Source organism: Arachis hypogaea, chromosome 8 (genome assembly GCF_003086295.3).
Source record: "Arachis hypogaea cultivar Tifrunner chromosome 8, arahy.Tifrunner.gnm2.J5K5, whole genome shotgun sequence".
Taxonomy (NCBI): Eukaryota; Viridiplantae; Streptophyta; class Magnoliopsida; order Fabales; family Fabaceae; genus Arachis; species Arachis hypogaea.
The window spans coordinates 34,600,620-34,624,115 of NC_092043.1; the positions used below are offsets into that span (position 1 = coordinate 34,600,620).

General features: G+C 31.6%; 3 protein-coding genes and 1 pseudogene across 3 annotated transcripts; 2 read left to right on the top strand and 2 right to left on the bottom strand.

The window, feature by feature from the left end:
• The first annotated feature begins 1,779 nt into the window (after positions 1 to 1,779).
• On the top strand, positions 1,780 to 5,371 carry LOC112707175 (basic leucine zipper 34). Its single transcript, XM_025758803.3, has 4 exons — positions 1,780 to 2,775; positions 3,082 to 3,172; positions 3,269 to 3,395; positions 4,647 to 5,371. Exons 1-4 carry the CDS (start codon positions 2,168 to 2,170, stop codon positions 4,817 to 4,819), a joined length of 999 nt encoding a protein of 332 aa, XP_025614588.1. The 5' UTR covers positions 1,780 to 2,167; the 3' UTR covers positions 4,820 to 5,371.
• Positions 5,372 to 8,560: 3,189 nt separating this feature from the next.
• LOC112705292 (uncharacterized) lies at positions 8,561 to 10,036 on the bottom strand. The gene has a single exon (XM_025756126.1). The coding sequence runs from the start codon at positions 10,034 to 10,036 to the stop codon at positions 8,561 to 8,563; it is 1,476 nt and encodes a 491-aa protein (XP_025611911.1).
• A 2,339-nt stretch (positions 10,037 to 12,375) lies between these two features.
• On the top strand, positions 12,376 to 14,975 carry LOC112707176 (sodium/calcium exchanger NCL). Its single transcript, XM_025758804.3, has 7 exons — positions 12,376 to 12,876; positions 13,070 to 13,255; positions 13,376 to 13,557; positions 13,650 to 13,795; positions 13,894 to 14,167; positions 14,271 to 14,570; positions 14,670 to 14,975. Exons 1-7 carry the CDS (start codon positions 12,429 to 12,431, stop codon positions 14,916 to 14,918), a joined length of 1,785 nt encoding a protein of 594 aa, XP_025614589.1. The 5' UTR covers positions 12,376 to 12,428; the 3' UTR covers positions 14,919 to 14,975.
• Positions 14,976 to 15,855: 880 nt separating this feature from the next.
• LOC112707177 (RING-H2 finger protein ATL40-like) lies at positions 15,856 to 16,876 on the bottom strand (annotated as a pseudogene).
• Between the last annotated feature and the right edge of the window lie 6,620 nt (positions 16,877 to 23,496).

Consider the following 23,496-nt stretch of genomic DNA (forward strand, 5'->3'; position numbering starts at 1 on the left):
TATACTAATCAAATAGCTAGATGCTACATATTAATTATATATGATATGAAATTCGTCCTTGAAGATGCTCTATTGGCAGGCACTTCATTATATTGATTATTTATATAATAAGATTCGGAATATGAATGATATACATAAAATATATAGTTTATATGCACATCTCATGCAGTTAATGATGACATAGGAAGCTTTGTCAAACACTATTGGTCTGCAAATAATCAAAAAATTATTCGTATATCAAAATCACTCACTAAAATTAACTACTAATATATTTATGTATAAATATATATAATTTAATTTATTTTTAATATATATTTATATTTTAATATATATTTTATATTAATAGCTAAATTTAGAGTACATGAAGCATTGTCGTAAAATAATACATTAATTGCGGTTAAGATAAGATGAATGGAAGAAGGTACCTCGAAACACAGGCACACGCAGAGAGAAAGAAAGAAAGAAAGCATATACCCTACATGTGGGAATGCTTTGAGAAGAAAGCAAAGAAAGAAACCACTTCACAGCTCATGTATCGTCTCAATTATTCCACTGCTTATCCTAATTACTTCATTAAACTAATACCCTTGCACCCATATATATATATAGGCACCACTAATAGAGTATAAAATCTTATGCACATGGGGTTTGTTCTCCTCACATATAGATAAAGATCATTATCACATTCACAGAGGCATATGATTTCACCAATCACTAATCCCATCAAGTGGGGCTGTCTTGTCTTACCTTTTGTCTTAAGACACGGTCTTTAAAATTTCATCAACAGTAACCTAACGTGATGTATGGCCACCTTATTTTTAGCAACATAATAAGACACATCTTTTTCTTTTCTCCAGTAACTTGTAATTACTTAATTATAGGCGGCATTGCAAGCCAACCATTTCCAATTTAAGATATTTTCTCCAACCTTTAATTAGCACTCGAAGAATATTCAAGAATTTGTTAGTACTTAGTAAATTGATATGTGTAATAGTATAGGCTTTTGATATGAGATACATACATACCTTGTTTGACTGTGTTATGTTAATGTTACACAAGCATATATATGCAGACCAAAATGTTACACAAAATTAAAGCAATGTTGTTAAGATAAGGGATATGAAAAAGGGAGCAATGTGGAGTAGTAAAGAGAAGGTCACAAGGGGCACGTGGTGGATGATTCCTCCCACTAGCTAATAGCTATTAAATCTACTGGCGACTTTCAAGCAATACCGTTGAGGCTTCAGAGACCCCCCTCCCCTCCCTTCCACAGCTGTTTATAGCTGTCCAATCCCATGTGACATTCCACTCCCACTCCCACAACATTACACCATATCCTCTTTCATTTTTTATATGCTATCTTTATTTAAGGATGAAAATTTATATCCAGTTATTTTTATATAAAATTGATATTTAAAAATTGTTATATAATTTGATAAATTTGACTAAATTATTATCTAACAATGAATTTTTAACTATTAACCTCATATAAAAATAACTGCACGTGAATTTTTATCTTATTCAAATCCATAAATTAATAACATGCATATATTTATTACAATTATATTATGTACATAAAAAAACATTCATTCTTATATTGTTTTTATTTACATTTAGAAAAATTTGTACAAAAATATATAATTTATATTTATTAAAATTTATTCTCATAAATTAATAATATTTATTTATTAAAAACAATTTAGTCTGTTAAAATTGCTAAAAACTGTTAATCCCAAAAAAATTTTCATATATATATATATATATATAGTGACTAATTTTGAATATATAAATAATAGTATTATATTTGTTAATTAAAAAAAAAGGAATTGATTATATATGGTGTGTTTGTAGTTCTTGTGGCTTTATATCTTTCTGTGTAACATTCCCTGCAATGGGGGATATTATTATTCTAGTATAAATATTCAATTTTGGGTTTCCTTTTTTCTTTCTATCTCTCATCCTTGATCTCCCATTGACACATTTAAATGCAAATGTTGTTAGGGAGACTGCAACGACGTCAACCACATCATCAACAATAACAATAATAACAGCCACAACCAACCAACAACAAAAACAACTATCTCCTCCTCTTCTTCTTTGAAATAATTCTTGGATTTTTATATATTTTGAAAATATATCTCGTACATTCTTTCATCCACACTCATCAATGGCGCAATTGCCTCCCAAGATTCCAAATATGTCGCCAACTTGGCCGGACTTCCCTTCCCCTCAGAAAATGCCACCCCCATCTCTCAATGCAAGCCAATATCAGCTTCCTCAGAACCCGTCCTGGGTGGACGAGTTCCTAGACTTCTCCTCTGCCAGACGCGGCGCGCATCGCAGGTCGGTGAGCGACTCGATCACCTTCCTGGAGGTGCCGTTGCTGGCAGGGGAGAATTGTGGCGGAGACGGTGCCGTCCCCCCAAGGGATAATGAGGAGAGTGAATTCGAAAAGTTCGACGATGAACAATTCATGTCGATGTTCACGGACGAGATTGCTAATGGTGGAGGTATTCCGATGCCGCCAACGATGTCGTCTTCAAACACTACAAGCGACGAGAAAGAAACGAGTTACCAGAATGAGGAGGTTAATGTGAAGAAGAATTCGAAGGATGAGGAAGAACAGGAAATGAAATTGAATTTGAAGAATGAAGCGGATGAGGTTGAAAGCCATTGTAAAGTGGAAGAAGAAAGTAATAATGCGCTGCCTTCAAACAACACCAACAATCTTGCTTCTTCCAATGACCGAATTACTGATCCCAAGAGAGTCAAAAGGTACATCAATATTCTCATTTTACACATTATATTCATTCATTTACTTCATAATTTTAATTTTTAATTTTTAATTTATTATTCATATGCAAAATGTTTTTACTTAAATATGATAATAAAATATGTTAATTAAATTTTTATATTTTTTATTTTAAAAATTTCTCTCCTAAAATTTTATGTAGCAACTGCAGAATTACAAAATTATTATAATTGGTTGCGAATAAAATTTATTGAGAATTATCATATGAAAATTGCTTTCCTTTACATTTTTATGATTTTAACTGAAAATTCTTGTTTGTTTTGTATTAGAATTTTGGCAAATAGACAATCTGCACAAAGATCGAGAGTGAGAAAGTTGCAATACATATCAGAATTAGAGAGGAGTGTAACTTCATTACAGGTGAGTTATTTATTGCGGCACATAATAATACATAATATTGACTTATATTATTAGAAAGTTGACTTTGTTTTTTGTTTGCGTTGACCAAAATGGAAGGCGGAAGTTTCAGTGCTGTCACCACGGGTTGCATTCTTAGATCATCAGCGTTTGCTTCTAAATGTTGACAATAGTGCTATCAAGCAAAGAATCGCCGCCCTTGCCCAAGACAAGATTTTCAAAGATGGTAATTTCTTCATCAACTCTTCATTAATATTTTTAATTATTATACATGCTATAAATAGATTCGCATTCATTTATTTAACTCCTCTTAGGGTGGAAGCTACTAGCTAGCTAATTATAGTTATCTTTTATTTAATATATATGGTTAATGTATGTAGGGAGCAATAATAGATCAGATCAATAATAAGCATGAAGTAATAATTAAAAGCTACTTGTTCTGGTACATATAATACAATTAATCATAATGTTTAAGATATATGTGGTGGGTGGATGTTATCAGCTCCAGTACTTTTATTGCCTATAGTATAGTCATAGTAGATTACTAGGATCCACATTATTTATCTTTCTACTTAATTTTTAAACTAAATTATATGATCAATTAACAATCATGTTAAGTACATATTAAAATTAATTATTAATATAAAATATATATTAAAATATAAAATATATATAATAAAAATAAGTTAAATAATATATATTTAATATAAACAGATAAATTTAATAATTAATTTTAATATATAAATAATATTTTTAATTTTGTTCACCTAAATTTTTTCTTTTATTAGACAATCGTTTGATAATTAATTTTGTTGAGAGACTTTTGTTTAGGTTGATCAGTATATAAATAATATTATATATTTAAATTTTTTTATAAATTAAGTTCAATTAAAATAAATAATAAAATTTAAAATAATATTAATCATAACTGATTTTTGTTATATTAGATCAATTTAGTTAAATTTAGGTTAATAAAAAGACTTAGATATATAGTATTATTCTATATATTTTATCTAAAAGTAAATAAATAACAAATTACTTTAATAATAATAATAATAATAATAATAATAATAATAATAATATTTACTTTAGAAAAGAGAGCTACTAATTATATATGAAACCGGCAATGCGTGTAGTCCTAGTATTTATATATGTATGGTACATGATATTTGGCTATATTATGTGTACACTAAAATTAACTACTAAAATCAGACATTAATATAAAATATATATTGAAATATAAATACACATTAAAAATTAATTAAAATACACATATATTTATACACAAATACATTAATAATTGATTTTAGTGTACGAATAACATTTTTGTATACTTAGTTATAAATTATAATAGGCTAATAAGATGAAAAATATTTTTGTATTATTAGATAAAGTTTAATAATTATGTGGATTTTACGTATGATAGATAATAAAATGAGTATATGAAATATTTTTGATGGGTTGTATATGCATGCAGCTCATCAAGAAGCACTGAAGAGGGAGATAGAGAGACTGAGGCAAGTGTATCACCAACAGAACCTTAAGAAGATGGAAAACAATAACAATGCACCATGCTCATCACCGTTACGAGCGTCGCCGCCGTCGCCATCGCCGTCACCAAGGCAGAATGAACAGATTCTCAATGTTTGACAAGAATTAAAGGTTGTAACCCCAACAACATCAACCAAATTATCTATCTATCTAGCTAGGATTTAAGTACATGATGATGAAGATGAAGACAAATTAAAGCTGTGATTCTTTATATTTTTTTACAAAGAAGTTGCAGAATAATTTCGTTTTTGGATGTAAATGTATAAATAATACTGTATGATGGGATTGTGAGATATTTGGTGAGAAGTTTTATTAGGAAATTGATGATGAAAAAGGGGGAAACTTTTTCTGTTGACTGAGAAGAGTCACGTTCTGAGGCCACATTTTGATGGTTCTGATCGATGGTGGTGGATGCCATGAAACTGTTGCAACCACGTGATGTGTTTTAACTTTAATTTCATTTCTCTTAAGGAAAGGGGACCACTTCTACTCTCTCTCAAAAAGCTCTGTTAATTTCGATTCATGTTGGAAATTATTTGATTTGTGGTTTGTACTATTGTGTAACCATTCTTATTTGATTATCGATTCAAAAAGGGTCCAAATTGTAAATAAACCAAGTTATTATTATCTATGATTTCCAAGTTACTATGATATAGCAAGTTGATTGTTGTTTAAGGAGATAATTAAACCAAATTGGTCATGCATTAATAATATTATTTGAAAGAGCCACAGCCATAACTGTAAAATATTTTTTTGTCTCGTTATAGTAAGGTCTTTTATATCTGATATCATATAAGTATGCATAACATCAGAACATGGCTATTGTAAATATTATTAGAACTGTATCTGGCCATGCATTTATTTGATGAATGAAATACGGATCCTAAATGGAGGAAGGACATTTAAGAAATTAAATGTGGGAGAGTGGAGACAATAATATTTCTGATCTGCTCTCTACTACTATAGTATCTGCAACGCATGTAGATATATAATATGTAAAAATGAAAAAAAAAATGTTTAAATTTTCTGTCATTTAAGAATTAAGAGAATTATTATATATTTAAGATTCTCAATCATTTTCAAAAGTTAGATTTAATTTTTGGAAAATTGAGAGTGACAATTTGTTCTTATATAGATATATAGATACATGTTAGAGCTAGCATATAAATAGTGTTGATGACATTTACAGTGGCATGAATGTGATGTTTTGGCTGTCACGAGTCATGACATTGTGGATGGTCCAGTTAAGTAACTCAACTGCATGTGCCTGAATCATAAGAGATGTTAATGCAAGATACCACTACTTTTTTTTCTTTTTCTTTTTATATTTTGTTTGTCTAGATTTTTTTTATGTATATTTAATACACAGCCAGATCATGTAGGTATAGACTTATAAGATTTGTGCAGTTTCAGTGTGAATACACGTTTTATTCTACATGATCAAGTGTATTATTTTAGGTAGAGTTATATATGGCTACCAGCATATACTTATTTCATTAGTACTGTGGTGCCGCAAGCACAGAGAATAAGTAGAATTATACTGTGTCCTTCTCAATATACCAAGTTTTTGGTACAAGAAACTTTTCTCGACATATGTATAACCTTTCTTTGGAATGGCAAAAGATACTCCGTCGTGTTTTTTCTTTTTCATTTTTTTGAAATGTACTTTGTTTGGTAAATTATTGAGAAATAACTTACAATTATGAGTGAATACCCCACCGCTTCTGACAATTATTTTAAAAGGACAATTAGGTCTTCAAAAGAAAACAAACATTAACTTTTTTTGGCACAGGAGTTAATCAGCCCCCATAAAAGTAAATTTTAGGAGCTAAGTTGATATTTTTTTGTCAATGACCTCGTTGTCTTTTGAGGTAATTGTCAGGGACTGTTTTGAATTTTTCTCTACAATGATCAGTAACTTTCTAGGACTCAATCATAAGCAATTTAATTATCTCAAAATATATAATATTTTTATTACATCAACCTAAGTATCAAACATAGTAGCTAAATAGTTAAATTTATTTTTGAAAGATTTTTTTTTAAATTGGTCTTTAAATTTTTTAATTAAATTCGTCTTTTAAAGATTTTAAATTAGTCATTTTAATCCTTTTATCACTTCTTTTATTGATTGCATTAGAATTTGTTGGTATGACATATTAAGTGTACCATAACAATTAACATACATAACAATCAAATATAATAAATTTATAAAATTAGATCAAATCAAATTTTAATTGAAGACTTAAAAGAATTAGAATCTCTCAAATTAGAATTAATTTAATTTTATAGATTTATTATGTTAACAGTCAATTAAGATCGTTAAGTATGTACTTGAGTATCACTTAATATGTTATATTAGTAAATTCTGACGTCATTAGCAATAAAAGTTACAAAAAGACTGACGTGACTAACTTACGAATTTGAGTAAAAAAAATTTTTAGATACCAATTTAAATAATGAATGATATTTTAGAAACGAATTTAATTATTTACTCAATATATTATATATATTTATACAATTATGATAGATATACATTAAAATTAAATACTAATATAAAATACATATTAAAATAGAGATTTATATTAAAAATAAATTAAATAATATATATTTATATATAAATATATTAATCACTAATTTTAGTGTAAAAATAATAATTTTTAATATTTATAAAATATAAAATAGATGCGACTAACGAATATGCACCTAGCTAGTGTGTGTGTCAGATTTGTTTGGAGCTTTCTATAATATGGTCCTTTTCTCTTGTGGTGCTAGTCTACAATACGATGGTAATACAATAATTAAAAAGAATGTTATATGTTTAATTTTAATGCCTATTGGTGTAAAATCGTTTTACACATGCATTAAATTACATAATATCACATTAGCAAAAATAATTATCTTTTATATTAACTGCGTAAAATGGTTATTTAAGAAAACGGTTGTGATTGTACGATTGTGTAAAATTTTATACACTGTCGGTGTATAAAAATTAAACCCTTATTTTGTGTATATTTCTCTTGTATATCTTTTATCTTTAATATTAAAATTAATTAATAAAAATAAAATTGGATAAACAATTTGTCTTTTACAATAGGATGGTAACATAATAATTAAAAAAGAATGTTATATGTATTATAAGTGCAAGCATAATTTCTCAATCATTCATATGATATAAGCATTCTATATAACGCATCAGTGAATATAAGATTAAATGATCAATTTCATTCAGAAATCCCAATCCAAACTACCAGTGTTGTGTTGTCCCTATAGTGGAAAGTGCCAACACCACTAACACTTACACAAGTTTTGGCACATGAATAGTTTTAACCTTGTTTTTCTTATATGCTTGTAGCCTCGTACTACTACTACTGCTACCTTGCATACATGTAACATGTGACTGGATATAGACATAGTACGATAAAAGAACGCCAAATGGCAAAGGATTTTACTTTCACTCTAATAAAATTGTTGAAGGCATACCAATCATTGTAGGTGCAAAAAGGATTGATTTCAAAAGATACCACTGTTGATTATGAAAAGGAATAGAGGCTGACAGAAAAATACACTCAATTCAACTCTTTGCTATACCAAGCAACAGAATATAGACATTGATATATGTGTTTGTCCACAAAGATCCAAATTACAAGCAGATAAAACAAATATTCATAATTTGTTATGTGCTACCACATAATTCTATGTAAGAATGAATTACCATAGTTTGTTCCTTCATGTTCTCAGTTTCAACAATAAACATAGAGTTAATCAAACATTAAAACTCTACTAAGCAGTTAGAGAAGCATCTTCAGGGGAGTTTCAAGAACTTGACTTTTAACATTAATTTCATGCAATTGTTTTTACGTGGTCCTCCTTCAAGTTCTGTTGAATGGCCAAATGCTTCTTCTTCAACTGTCCCTTCTTGGTGATCGGCTTGTGCTCGATGATTGCTCTGTATTCGGCAAAAGCCTTGTGAGTTTCCCTCAAGGCCTTTCTGTATTCCTCCAGAAGCCTTGCCATCATGTCAAGTTCCTTCTGTAGTCTATACAAATTCATCTGTCCCTTCTTTCTTTCATCCACCATTTCCCTGCGCAAATCCTCTATCGTGTTGTCGCGGTTCTGAATCTCGTTTAGTAGGTCCTGTAGACTCATTGCAGAGTCTTCACAAGACCTGTTCTTTGTTGCATACATCAATGCAGCCTTCCCCATCCAATCTTGCATCCGTGCCATACAGGCATCAAAGTCAACAGGCTCAGCATTATTACATGGATTATTATCTATTCTCAGCTTCTTGTTATTGCCACTCAAAGAAAGATTTGTGTTATCATAATCCAATTCAACTGCTCTCTTGTGACCCTTACCAACAAATAAACTTCCGGAAGTCATTTCAAGATCATCCTGAGAAGAGATAAAGTCTCTTTCAGAATTCAACTCCAAAGAATCATTCTCATACTCTTCATCATCTTTCTCTTCCACGTAGTCGAAACTATTCACATTAACATCACATTGCAGCAAAATCGGCTTACCCAGATGATCATCCAAACCAAAATCCAAAATTTCCTTGTTCCCTTCAATGCTCTTCTTTTGTAATTTAACATTCCCAGAACTGAGTTCAGTATTATGCTCCTGAAACTCATCATCAACCTCTACTACCAAAGGAACTTCCTTCAACAACTCCTCACATTGCACCTGGATCAAGAGCTGCAAATGAGAGGCATAGTAACACTTAACCAACCCAACCTCCCTCATCTCCCTCTCTACCATGCTCCATATCAACCCAACCCAATCAACCTTCCCAAAATGGCCTTCCCTGATCAAATTTTCACACTCCAAAACCTCATCAGGCATCACCATCACACCCTCATCATCATCATCATGCAGAACCATCCAATTCCACATAAACTCCTCAAGGAATTGAACCGATTCAGCAAAGTCCAAACCTTCCAACACTTGTCCAAAAATCTCACCTTTCTCCTCCTTCAGGGGCAGCAGCTTCAGCGCTATCCCCAATTGAGTTCGATTCGCCGAAACCCTAACACCGTTGACGTAACCGCACCGTAGGGAAGGTTCGTAACTATCTACAAGCTGTTCTATGAGATCAACCCGAATGTGGCTATCGAATTCGAGATGCGCGAAGTCCCAGAGACCGATTCGCCTTAAGAGCTTCTCGTGGCGCGCAAAGTTGAGGTTTTTAGAAGGTTTGAAAGGAACAGGTTTGAGTGTTCGGGTCATGAACCGGGTCTTCGGTTCCTGATGGGTTAGGTTCGCGAAGGGTTGGTTGCATTCTGCGTTGTGAAGAGGAGTGTCGTTTTCTTCTTCCATTGGAAGATGTGGAGAGTGCTGTTGAGGATTGAGAACGGGAATTGGGATTTAGGGTTTTCAAGGAATGAGTATTTTGAGTATTATTAAGCTTTAAGGATTGACTAAGGTGTGTAATTTAGTGAAGGGTTTAAGACGAATACGAGGGATTAGAGTGGATTTATATGGGTTAATTATTAATGGCGGTGATGACGATAGAGATTCTCTGCCCCCAACGGACGCTTCTTTGCTCGTTAATCGTTCCCGCCAAATTACAAATAAATTAATTTATAAATAATTATCTAAATAAAATTTTAAAAATTTTAAAAACGGATATTTTACTTTTCGAAAAAAATTAACACATATTAATTCTTGTTATTTTTTTTCTTAGAAAAAATAGTCTCCAATACGGAGTTTGACATATTAACTAGCACACATTAGCATTAAGTATCCACATGTGCCAGGTTTATGTGTGCAAGAGAATAAAACAGTTTTTGACTCTTTTTTTTTTCACTTTCTCAATTATGTTTTTCATCCACCACACTAATGCTCTTTTTATTCTTCCTCCTCTTTGTGGTCTCTATCCTCTTCTTTTCTCACCCATTTTCTTCTCTTGACAACTACCTCTTCAATTGCGCGCCGCATTTGCCATTGCTACTACTCCTTCTTTTTCCGCCGACCATCGTCTCCTCTCTGCCCACCTCACTGGAACACCCAACTTTTCCTTTCACTCCCCTTTAAAGAATTTGGATCATCCAAATTTTGGAGAGTAAAATGTAATCTATCATTTTTAAATATTTTTTTTTTTATATTTTTTTTAGCCCACCTATAAAATAAATAGTAAAAAATTATAATTTATCTTCTCAAATAAAATTCAAAATTTAAAAGATCTAAATCCCTCTTAAAAATGAACATTAACCTCAGTACAATTACTAATACTTGCATAAAAATTCTGTCTTTCTTGAACCTGTATTTTATGTTGCATCCCTTCAAATTTTAATTTTGTGAAAATTTACTTTTGACTATAAATTCTCTTGGCTCCTATGTTTGGTATAAATTTGATGATGAAAGAGGAGAGTAAAAGAGAGAATAATTAATTTTTTATTTTATTACTTTATTAATTGAGTCATTTTTTTACTTTAGAAATTTTGATTTTTTAATAATATGTATCTAGTTAAATATTTTAAAAATATTATTTATATATTAAAATTAATTATTATAAATAGTCACTATATATTTGTTTATATCTTACTTAATTTATTTTTAATATATATTTTATATTTTAACAAATATTTTATATTAATAACTAATTTTAATATACATTTAAATAGTAGTAAATATTTAAAGTTTATTCTCTCTAATGTAAAATAAATAAATTAAATTATACCATATCGAATCAAAATAAAAAAAAAACCTCAATTAAGGCATAAAAATTAATATTTTAATGAAATTTTCACCGCTAAAAATATAATATACAAGAGGTTGGTAACACAATGTGACAAATTGTGGATTAATAGTTTAATAATATTGGGATATCAAAAGATGATGCTTGAGGTGAAGTCATTCCGTACAAGTTTATGCTAATCACATAGCAAGGGAATTGAGAAGACATCCATGCTCAAGTGGCGTCAACTCTGCTCTTTCTTGTCACACAAGAAACTATATTGTTGACCGCAAGATACCACTTCCCAATACATTAATTGGATGAACTTATTATTTTTTGGTGACAAGAATGAACTTATTATGAATAGTATTTATTTAACTCTAGTAATCTAATAAATTGTTTTGTAATATAATATAATATATGAAATGAGAGGTAAGATTGTTAAGGTTGTGATAATACGCTGCTGAGTGTAGAGAGGATTATATAACTACAAGTATGCCAAATGAAGAATTTAAATATTTATTTGACTTGTTAACTAAGAATCCTTACAGAATATTCTCAATGATGTTTCTTGTGTAATAGATTCTCCAGCAAGATAAAGCAATGGAAAAAAAAGAAAGGGTCATGGTTTCTTCTTACAAGGTAAACAATTTAGAAAATATTTGCATTCATTCAGAACCCTCTTATATATTAGTATTAAACAAAAAGGCCTTTTGATTGGATCAAAAAATGAATTGAAAATAAGCAATCCTATCAAATTGAAACTTGAAACCAATTTTGATAGGCATGCCATCACAGAAATGCATATATATCTCCACATTGTAATTAACAAAATATATTACTTTTTGAATCATATTGTACACGTTAAGCAAAACCTTAACTAGCTATAACAGAATTACAGAAGCAACTGCATAATTTTCTTTATGTAACACTATATAATATGTATAAGAAACAATTCCAACATGTTTTTCTTATCTGGTTCAGACTTGTTCTATGCCTTCAAGACTTTGTCTTCCTCACACGTAGAAATCAATGAATATATATAAAGGAGAAGAAATACAAAGTTCCTTTCAAGTTACAAGTATTCTAAAGACCATGAGACACAAGTTTTCATTCATTTACCTTGTCATATTCCTGCTCATATTACCACATTCTAATTATGGTAGACCTGTCACAAAAGAGGCACCTCTATTGATGGTTTCTGATGGAATCCATGATCATAGTAGTGAGCCTTCTCTTATTTATGTGAACAAGCTAGGTTCTTCAGATACATGCACAGAAGCTTATGGATTTTTGCCATGTACAAATACTGCTCTAGGGAATGTGTTCCTCATGTTGGTGTATGGCTACTTTATGTTCTTGGCAGCAAAGTCATTATCAGCTGGCAGTGAGATTTTGCTTCAAATTCTTGGACCCGGCATCATTGGTGGACTATTCCTCCCTCTCTTGAGTTCTCTTCCTGATGCAACCATCATTCTTGGTATGTTTCTCTTTTCCTCAATCTTTGATGATCATTGAGCACTTTCAAAAGAAAATGCTAGGTGTACACTAAAAATCATCTGCCAAATCAGCTGCTATATATTTGTGTATAATTATAAGTGTTGTTTAACTCATTTGCAATATGTATTTTGTATTTCAACATGTATTCTATACGTGTTGTTTAATTGATTCAGCATCTGCATTATCTGGGAACAAAGAAACAGCTCAAAGTCAGGTCTCTGTGGGAATGGGACTACTTGCTGGATCAACTGTAATGCTTCTAACTATTCTATGGGGTTCCTGTCTTATAGTTGGAAGGTGTGACCTTGAAAATTCAGTAGCAATTGATCAAAAGCATACAAAAGGCTTTGACTTAGCTGGTACATATGTCCCTATAACTATGTTGATTTTCTCAACTTCTTTTGAGTGTTCACATATACCATTGTATGATATTACAATTATTTGATAACTAGCACCAAACTGAAGATGTTTTATCACAGGATCTGGTGTAAGCACTGATATTTGGACAAGCTATGCTGCAATGTTGATGATAATATCTTGCATTCCACTTGTTATTGTGCAATTACCCCAAATTCTTCATGGAGCTACTCCAAGTCGCGCAGCCATTCTATTTTCGCTCATTGTCTCCATTTGTTTATTGGTTGTTTATACCATTTATCAGGTACCAAAAACTTTATATATTTGTTGCTATATTCATAACATGAAGTTTCTTGGACAGCAAGCAACTGATGTTGTCGAAATTCAATAATAAAGGTTTGTCAGCCAAGGATTCAGAGGAGAAGACTTGCATATGCCAAGTACAAGAACATAATGTCAGGATTTCTAGAACAATTGAAAACACAAGCAAGAGGCCGTTTCCTCAAAGACAATGGTGAACCTCACATTGAGGTTATACAAAAGTGAGTGAGTCTCAATATTATTTCAAGAAGCATAAAGAAAAACATGCAAATATCTTGAAATTTTTTACCTTCATTTGGGAACACTGGTAAATTGACAGGTTGTTTGACTCACTCAAGAATCCTGAAGGGTACATAACAGCCAAAGATTTAAGAGCTTTAATCATAGGAATGCACTTTGAGGAGGAAGATATGGACATTGATGAAGCTGTTGCAAGCATCATGTTGGATTTTGACAAGTCACATGACTCTAGAATTGACATGGAAGAGTTTGTGAGAGGAATAACAAGATGGCTTCGCAAAGCTAAGCGATCCGCCACACACGACAATGATCACAGTCCCACAACACCTAAGATTCTAAATGATTTCCATCAGGTATGTTTTTGACACAACAATATCTGAGGAAAGAAAATACAGAAACACTTAGAACAAGACTAAACATGTAAATAATGTAATGAAATCTTTGACTACTAAGCAGAGGATGAAAGCAGAACAAGATGTATGGAGTGATCACATTGATGAGGCTGTGGAGATTGTAAAGAATCCAAGATGGAATACTTTCAAAGCAGTGTTGATGTTGCTTCTAGGAACTGCTGTGGCTGGTGTATTTGCTGATCCTCTTGTTGATTCAGTGAACAACTTCTCAGCAGCCACTAGTATCCCTTCTTTCTTTGTTTCCTTCATCATCCTTCCTTTCGCCAGCTCCAGCGAAATTGTGTCGGCTCTTATTTTCGCCAGCCGGAAGAAGATCAGAACCGCCTCACTCACATATTCTGAGGTACAATGGACTAATCATTTATCTTCAGATAAGAAAAACTAAACTCAAGAACAAAGACCTGATCAGTTTGTTTTTTTTTTTTTTTTTTCTCTTGTGTAGATATATGGATCAGTGACAATGAGCAATCTCCTTTCATTATCAGTTTTCTTGTGTTTGGTTTACATTCAAAACCTGACATGGAGTTTCTCAGCTGAGGTTTTGATCATTCTCATTGTGTGCATAACAATGGGACTTGTTGCAAGCTTCCACACTACCTTGCCTCTATGGCTATGCTTCCCTGCCTTTGCACTTTATCCATTCTCTCTGCTTTTCGTCTATATTCTTAATTATGTTGTTGGAATACCTTAAAATCAATCCTTATTTTCATTACCATTGTTGAATATTAATATCAAATTATTTAGAAAACTATCTTTTAGCAAGCATTATTAGTCCGACCATTGCAACTTTTTTAACATAATATTCTAAGGAGTTGTTGGGTTTAGTTTGAAGATTGCATCATGTTCTTGTTAGGATTAATACTACTCTAATGAATTTAGAAAATGCAGAATTTTATATATAATATCAGGAAAGTCAACATAAACACCCTGATATTAGGGATCTTGATTCTTCACACTTCACTAAACCTTGTGTTAAAGAAAGACAAGGAAGATTAAATAGAATCTTGTCAGTTCAATTTGCTAATTAAGCTCACATGGGATTACCACCTAATCTGCCATACCATTATCACCAGCGCTTATAATTATATGTTTAGGTTACCAAACACCAAATCCTTTCTTTAGAAATAATGATAATTAAAATACGATGCAGAGTCAAATTCAACACAAAATCTCTCAGATTTGACTAACGCGTACGAAATAAGATTTCAAACTCAAACTTACACCGTCACCTTTAACCGCTACCCATTCTTTTTCTTTTTTTATTTTCTTACTAAGCTCCTTTTCATGTGCACTTTCCTATTCAGTATAATGGAAAATCCAAACAATGGTAAAAGAAAAATATCAGTGAAAACTGGGATTGAACTTTCTCAGTTGAATTTGTCAAGTGTGATCTCTTATTGTACAAAAGATTATACTTTAATAACAAGATCAATTATAAAAAAATTTGAGAGAAATTAAAAAAATTCTTTTATTTTGTATTTATTATCTCAGTATCTTCTGTATTTTATTATGGTTAGATAGAACATAATTTTAACTTTTTTATTTTATTTTACAATTATAAAATTCAATTATGTTATATATACAAAAAAAATTAGTTATTAAATTAGACATCAGTATAAAAATAAGAATGAGAAAAATGAATGATTTTATATTTTTTTTTTCAAAAACCAAAACATATGAAACATGGAATGGTATTAAGAAGGAATTAATGAGTGATGCTGGTACTATATATTATTGCTGGCTCTCTAAATCATGATCATCAAGATGGGTAACTATGGAAGGTTGAATTCTTGTGCTAGAAGATCTATCCCTACTTAGAATCCTTCTAAAAGAGCTGCTGAATCTTGAAACAGAAGAACCAGTAATGTTCTTACCCACAATAGCAGAATTGTTGTTATTATCAGAAGTAGCTTCAAAAGTTGAAGCATCATCATGAAGAAGAATAGGAGGCTCAGGAGGGTGAGGTTGAAGTTGAAGGCCTATGATTGGTTCAGCCTTGGTTCTACAAATTGGACACGTGGAATGAGAAGCCAGCCATGTATCTATGCAAGCAAGAAGCAACATGGAAACTGTGCTTGCAATTCGGCAGCAACCTCACCTCTTGTTCATCTTCTACACCACTCAAACACACAGCACACTCGCCATCTTCATCTTCTTCTTCTTCTCTCTTTTTTCGTTTGTAGATGAAGGTGGGGAGAGAGGCTATGACGTTAGGGTCCAGGCCTGTGTTGTGTTCGTGGGCTTGGGCTTGGGCTTGTACGGTGAGGCTGAGTTGGTGAATGGCGAATCTTCTTCGAGCTTGGCGTCTCAGAACCACCCTTGCGTAGATGTGAAGGGCCAAGACCACGATGATGACCATTGTTAAGGAAGCTACGGCCATCACCAAGATTTTTTTGTTCGAGTAGCTTCGATCCGATGATGATGGGTTGTGGAAACTGAAGAATGAGTAGTTGTCATGGTTTCTATGGCCATCAACATCGTAACCACTCATGTTTGAGAAGAAAAAGAAGAAGAATGAAGAGGATCGGAGGAGGGTGCGGTTTTTGTTATGTTTGGTTTATGTGTGTATATGAGAAATTAAAGTGTATAGTATATAGTGTAGGGTGTGGATATGAAAAGTCTATGGCATTAACTAACAAGAAACGAAGAAACACAATATATATATATATAAACAGATTTGATTGTTGAACATTGACCTTGATTGTGGAATAATGGAGAAGGTTGAGGAGTTCTTACTTAACTTACTTTCAAGATAAAGGACATTATACACATTACTTGTGCTGTGTTGGTGTGGTGGTAAATATTTAGATGGTTTTAACTTTTAACCCGATCATTTTTGGAGGAAAAAAATGTTGACAAATCTTGATTTTTATACCTGACTTCCAAATTTGGTTATTAATTATATTTCTGATAATAAGATTCAAATTTCAATAATTTAGTCGAGACAGAAATGAAAAATAAAAGATCGTTGTTATTTTTTGTTTTGAAATAATTCTTATTTAACTCTTCATTTTCACCTTTAAATTAGCTAGGGTATTATTTATTTTAATATTTTTAATAAATACATCGTGAGGGAAGGTGCATGCTCAGCGCATGAAAAGTTACATACATAGAGTACTACACGCATCAATTATATTATATTATAGGATTTTGTTAGATAAATAAAGATTTTTGTGGATAAGGTAAATAATAGATTCTAAAATTGATCTAATAAAATAAAAATATATTATACAACTAAATTATTTATCTAAATCTTAATATTAAGATAACCATTCGCACACCTAATGAATTTATTAATTCAACATCCGATACATTTATATTGTTTATATTATTTAATATTATTATTGTTTATCTATATTTTTTTATATTATATTATATCTATCGTCTATTATGTAAAATATTTTTTCTCAGTTCACGAGCATACTTCTTCTAAGAGTATTTTTTAATTTATTTTTTTAATTTATTAAATATAATTTATTATAATAAATTAATTATATAAATTAATTAATTTAATTATATATTTAATATCATATAATTTATTATAATTTATATTAATTTATTTTAGTAGTATTTTTTAATTTATTTTTTAATATTTAATAATATTTTTTAATTTAATTCTTTTAATTTATTAAAATAAATAAATTATATTAATTATGTATATTAATTAATATAATTAATTTATTAATTATTAAAATAATAAATTTATGAATAAAATAGACAACAAGTGAAATATTTTAATTAATAATTAAATTAAATCAAATTATATATATTAAATCAAATTCAAATAATATGTGAATTAAAGAATAAAGTAAAATAAAATGATTTTTTATTTATTTAAATTGAATGAATAAATATAAAATAATTTTGTTAGATAATTATAATTTTTTTATTTTAGCTTTTTTTTATGTGTAATTTTTTTTATGTATAAATGTACTCAAAATGAGAAGGCATGGATGATGTTTCATTAATTATTTGTTTGATGAATATTATAACCCAAAAATATCTCGTTTAGACATTCTGTCGCTGTCACTGAAAGTTGAATCTATAGTAAATTAAGGTGGCCAATGTATTTTTATAGTATTAGATAGAAGAATATTTATTAAAATAAATATATGTTATAATAAATTTTTTTTGTCAATCTGTTTTTTTTTTACCTAACAAACAATATCTATGTTGAATATATTATTTTTATCAGAAGTCATACATGATTGATTGATAATTTTTTGTAAAAATAATTCTATGGTGATCAAATAACGTATCGTTAACTCACTAAAGTTAATACTTATATGATTATGCCAATGTATAGCACTATCAATAGTACTATCAAATCGAAACTAATTAGATTACATTTGTTTTCAATAAGGTGGGCAAATTTTGGATCTAATTATGGTTGAAGTTGAAGAAGGTTAGACAAAATGCTAATAATACAAATACTATATTTTTAATACCCAATAATAATAAATATATAAATTAAAATTAATATTATTCCGTACAAAATAATAAAATGTATATTATACTTGAAGTACATCTAATTTGTATCTATTGTTATTGTTTATCCGTTATGTTATGACAAATTTGGTTGTTAAAAAAATAAAATTAACCTAAATATGTACAATATTATTCTATATCTTTTATTTTTATTTTATCATCATAAAAGGTCTGTTGTGTTTAGAGAACTAAATTATGATTAAGATGATGACTAAATTTTATTGGACTATTATCTAATTAGTTGAGTAATTTGTTTTGTTTAGTGTGCAGAAAATAAATTAATCATATTGGCGTAAGAAGAAATAAAACAAGCACAAATGATGATAAAATAAAAGCAAAAACAAAAAAAAAGAAAAAAATAATTGGTCCAAGCACGCCCAAAACCACACGCTAGTGGCGCTAAATACCAATTCTGACGTTTAGCGCCAAGAAACTAGTAACCTCAACAAAGCTTTCTGCCTCAGCGTAGCTAAACACCAAGCCTAGCGTTTAACCGTCAGTAGCACGTTTTGGAGCTCTAAGGAAGGCTTTATAGCTTTAGTTTTTAATTTTTTTATTTATTTTCTTTTTATTTAAAACAAAATACAATCTTTTAGGTTTTAGAATTTATTATTTTATTTTATTTTCAAATTATTTAGATTAGATATAAAAGAAAAAAATATTCAACCTTTCGAGCTCTCTTCTCTCATTCTTTTTCATTCTGCATTTTACACAATTTGGGAACCCTAATTTTTCTCTAAGTCATGAACAACGAAACCTCCTCCGTTAAAGTTGATAAAATAAAGGACCTAAGTGACTGATGAAATTAATTATTAGGAACCAATCGAATAATTAATTTTAGTTAAAGACTAAAGTATATGGTCCAAAATTTTTTGGGGACTAAAATGGATAAATACTCTTATATTTTTATTTAGCGCTTGTATGTCATCCCTGCTCCCTATCCTCAATTTTATTTTAAAAATAACCAATCATATTAACTGTATATTAAAATTTGTTTCTAAAATTAGTATTAGTATAAAATATATGTTAGAATATTAAAAAATGATAAAAAAATTAATTTTCAGTTAATCAATTTTAAAATTTAAAATTTAGAATTAAGTGTTTATGATTTAAGATCTAGATTTTATTTTAAATAAAATAATTTTAAAAAAATTTACTTTAAAATTTTGATTATCTAATATTATCTCAATACAAAATACATATGTTATAAATAAGTTAAACAACAGATATATTTATACTTATGTATACGAAAAATGAACTGTCGAAGAGATGGGGAACACCAAGACATGAACCGTCAAAGCCATGCATGTGAGAACCGCTCAGGCGGTGAGGGTGGGCCGGTTCTGGAGGAGTCGAGTCAGGTGCAGCACACTCTCCACAGGGAGAGCCATCACGGACTTCGCGATGCAGCCGAGGGAGGCAGGAGCGACTGTGTAGGAGTTGGCTGGACCCAGATCCGGCGTTCACAAAGAGATGGGGAATGCCGAGATTCGAACAATCAAAGCCGTGCTTGTGAGAACCATTCAGTGAGGGGTTGAGATTGAGAAGGTTGGGAATGTCAGAAACGGTGATGAAAAGGCTATTGGGCTCGAGAATCGCGTAACGGTACCGGTGGAGTTGGAGGAGGAAAGGATTAGAGTGACCCAGGGGGCTGATAGCGCAGAGATCTAGGTGGTTAGAGGCGTTGGTGATGAAGGGGCTGCCCGAGGAAGAAATAGTGGCCCCGGTGATGTTAGTGATGATAGGAATTTTGGGGATATTGATCATGGAAACGGCACAGATGGGGAGACCAAATTTGTAAGTGAAGCAGTAAATAAAGGCAGGGCAAACAAAGAAGATGTTGTCGTTGATATAGTAAACGGACGTTCTGGGTCAAATGCAGGTCAGAGGGTGTTGATGCAGGTTGGCAAAGGATTTAAAGATGCTCAAAGTGGATAAGACACGGAAATTGGTGACAATCAGAGTTTAACATTGGAGGAGCAGATACTAGAAAACAAGAAGACATGAAAAATAGCAGTGGAATCTGGTGCTATATTGTACAACGAAGAAGATGATATCATGGCCATTCTCCAAGCTCAAAATGAAGAAATTGCTCAGAAAAGAAGAATGGCAAAGCAAAAAGCGAAAGCACGGCGGTGCAGACCAAAGAATGATAAAAAGATGTATAATAATCTTTTAAATGATCTTTAATTCCTAGAATGTTAGGGGGTTGAGGGGGGATGGTAAGGTGAGAATGATAAAGGACCTAAAGAAAAAATATAGGCTGAACATGTTAGGTTTGATTGAGACTAAAAGGCCTGTAGTGACGAAGTTTGATGTGGCAAGTTTTTGGGGGTGTGATAGTGTTGGGTGGCCATATGTTGAGGCTGACGGTGCGTCGGGTGGGTTGTTGTTAACGTGGGATGAAACTAATTTTAAGATGAATAACTGTTATAAAGGGGAGAGATGGCTATGTGTGGAAGGGATCATGTTAAAGAATAATTTCAACTGTATTTTTTTCTTGGTTTATGGTGCTCACACTAGAGAGGAGAAACTTGTTATATGGGAGGCGTTGAGCTATACTACTGGATTATGCCAGGTCCCTTATTGCTTCATAGGAGATTTTAATGAGATTTTAAACATTGAGGAAAGAAAATGTACTACTAGTCTAACAGCATCTACAGAAGACTTCAAGGATTGGATACAAGATATGCAGCTGTTGGACTTACCGCTTAATGACCGTAAGTTTACATGGTTCAGAGGTCGTTCTTGCAGTCGATTAGATAGAGTTCTGGTTAGTCTGAAATGGGCTGAGGAGTTCCCTGAGATTCGCTTAAGAGGAGGACCAAAAGGCTTGTCAGATCACTGTCCGTTGATAGTGGAAGGTTCAAGGTTGGGGGATGGACCTAGACCGTTCAGAAGCCTAGACTCATGGTTTACACACGAAGGTTTTCTCAGAATGGTAAAAGAGGAATGGATGGGATTAGGGGAGATACAGTTCACAGATAAATTAAAGGCTTTGACGATTTCTTTGGGAAGATGGCACAAAGACAATTTTCGAGACATGGATAACAAAATTATGAAATCTGAAGAAGAGATCAAGAAGATAGATGATATGGTAAGCAATGGCGTATATGATGGAACGGTGGAGGCAAGAAGAAAGGCGTTAGTGACTTGTTGTGAGAAAAGAATTACACTGGAAGCAGATGTCGCGTTCTCGTCTTGCAAAGGACATGGACAAAAATACAAGGTACTTCCATAATATAGCTTCGACAACAAGGAGGAACAATAAGGTTGATGCGCTGGTAATTAATGAAAGGTTGGAAGAAATCAAGCAAGAATAAAAATAGACATCAGAGAGTTCTATAAGAAATTATATCATTAGGAGGAGTCTCCTATGGTGGGTTTTAGGGATGGCCTGGTGGGTATGATAGCTGAAGAGGATGCTGCGGCCTTAGAGGTGTTGCCGTCGATTGAGGAGATTAGAAATGCAGTGTGGGACTGTGATTCTTCTAGGGCTCCAAGGAGTGATGGGTACAACATGAATTTTATTAAGAAGTGCTGGGACGAGATTGGGGCTGAGTTAACAGCAACAGTGGGGTTCTTTCAGACTTTTAGGCTACCGACCGATACTAATATAACTTGGGTTGCTTTGGCACCTAAGTTCGTTGGGGCTATGGAGATCAAGGACCTTCAACGAATCAGCATGGTGGGTTGTGTGTATAAGGTGATTTCTAAGGTGTTGGTTAGGAGGATGAGATCAGTTATACCAGCCCTGGTTGGAAATACTCAGAGTGCGTTTGTCAAGGGTCGGAAAATACATGACGGGGCGCTTATAGCATGTGAAACTGTACATTGGCTTAAAATGAGGAAAAAGCATGCGACAATAATCAAACTGGACTTTTAAAAGGCATATGATAGGGTCAAGTGGAGTTTTGTAGACATTGTGATGAGTTTGGAAAATTCTAAACTAATTTGATGATGATCAAATATTATTAAAATAATTAATTACAAAATTATCAATTTAATCTTCAAAGCTATATTTGCTGATTAATAATTTTGTTATTTTGCAGGATATGTATATTGGGCTAAAAGAAAAATTTATAAGTCCAATGTGAAGTTAAAATTCAGCTTTGGTACAAAAATGGTTTAATATATATAGCTGAATTTATGATGTGTTAATTGGGCCAGAATTATGTTAAACAAGCCCAAAATAATTGCTGCACCAAGTCCATTAAGGCTTGGATGAAAAGAGAAAGCGAATCTGCATGCTTTGTTCCGTTACCTCTCTTTCTCTTTAGTTGGAATTCAAATTTTTATGAAATAGCCTTAATTGCCTTGGTAATATGAGAGAGAAAATGCAAATGTGATTTGATGGTCATTAAATGTGAGCTACACGTTACAAGGCAGAAAAGAAAAGGAAGTGGATTTTTAATTGAACATAATTGATTTTAATTTCTTTCTTTTTTCAGTTGGAAGCCTTTTTCTTTCTTCTCTCTCGTCTCTCTTTCTCACCTTCGGTCATATCAACATAGAGAAAGCATGGAGGTTATGGCTACACACCGAAGAAAAAGAGAAGAAAGAAACACGCCTAAAGACCATCACAATGATGGCAGGAAAACATAACAAAATAAAAGTATGCTGTGGCTGAGATTTTCACCAAAAGTGGTAAGATTTTGTGAGGTAATCTCGAGCTCTTCATACCTAAAAAGAAAGAAGAAGATTCGGCCAGCAAGTAAGAGATCTTTGGAGGCATGGCTTGTCTCTGATTCTGCTCAACCACCACAGGAAGTAGCTAGAGT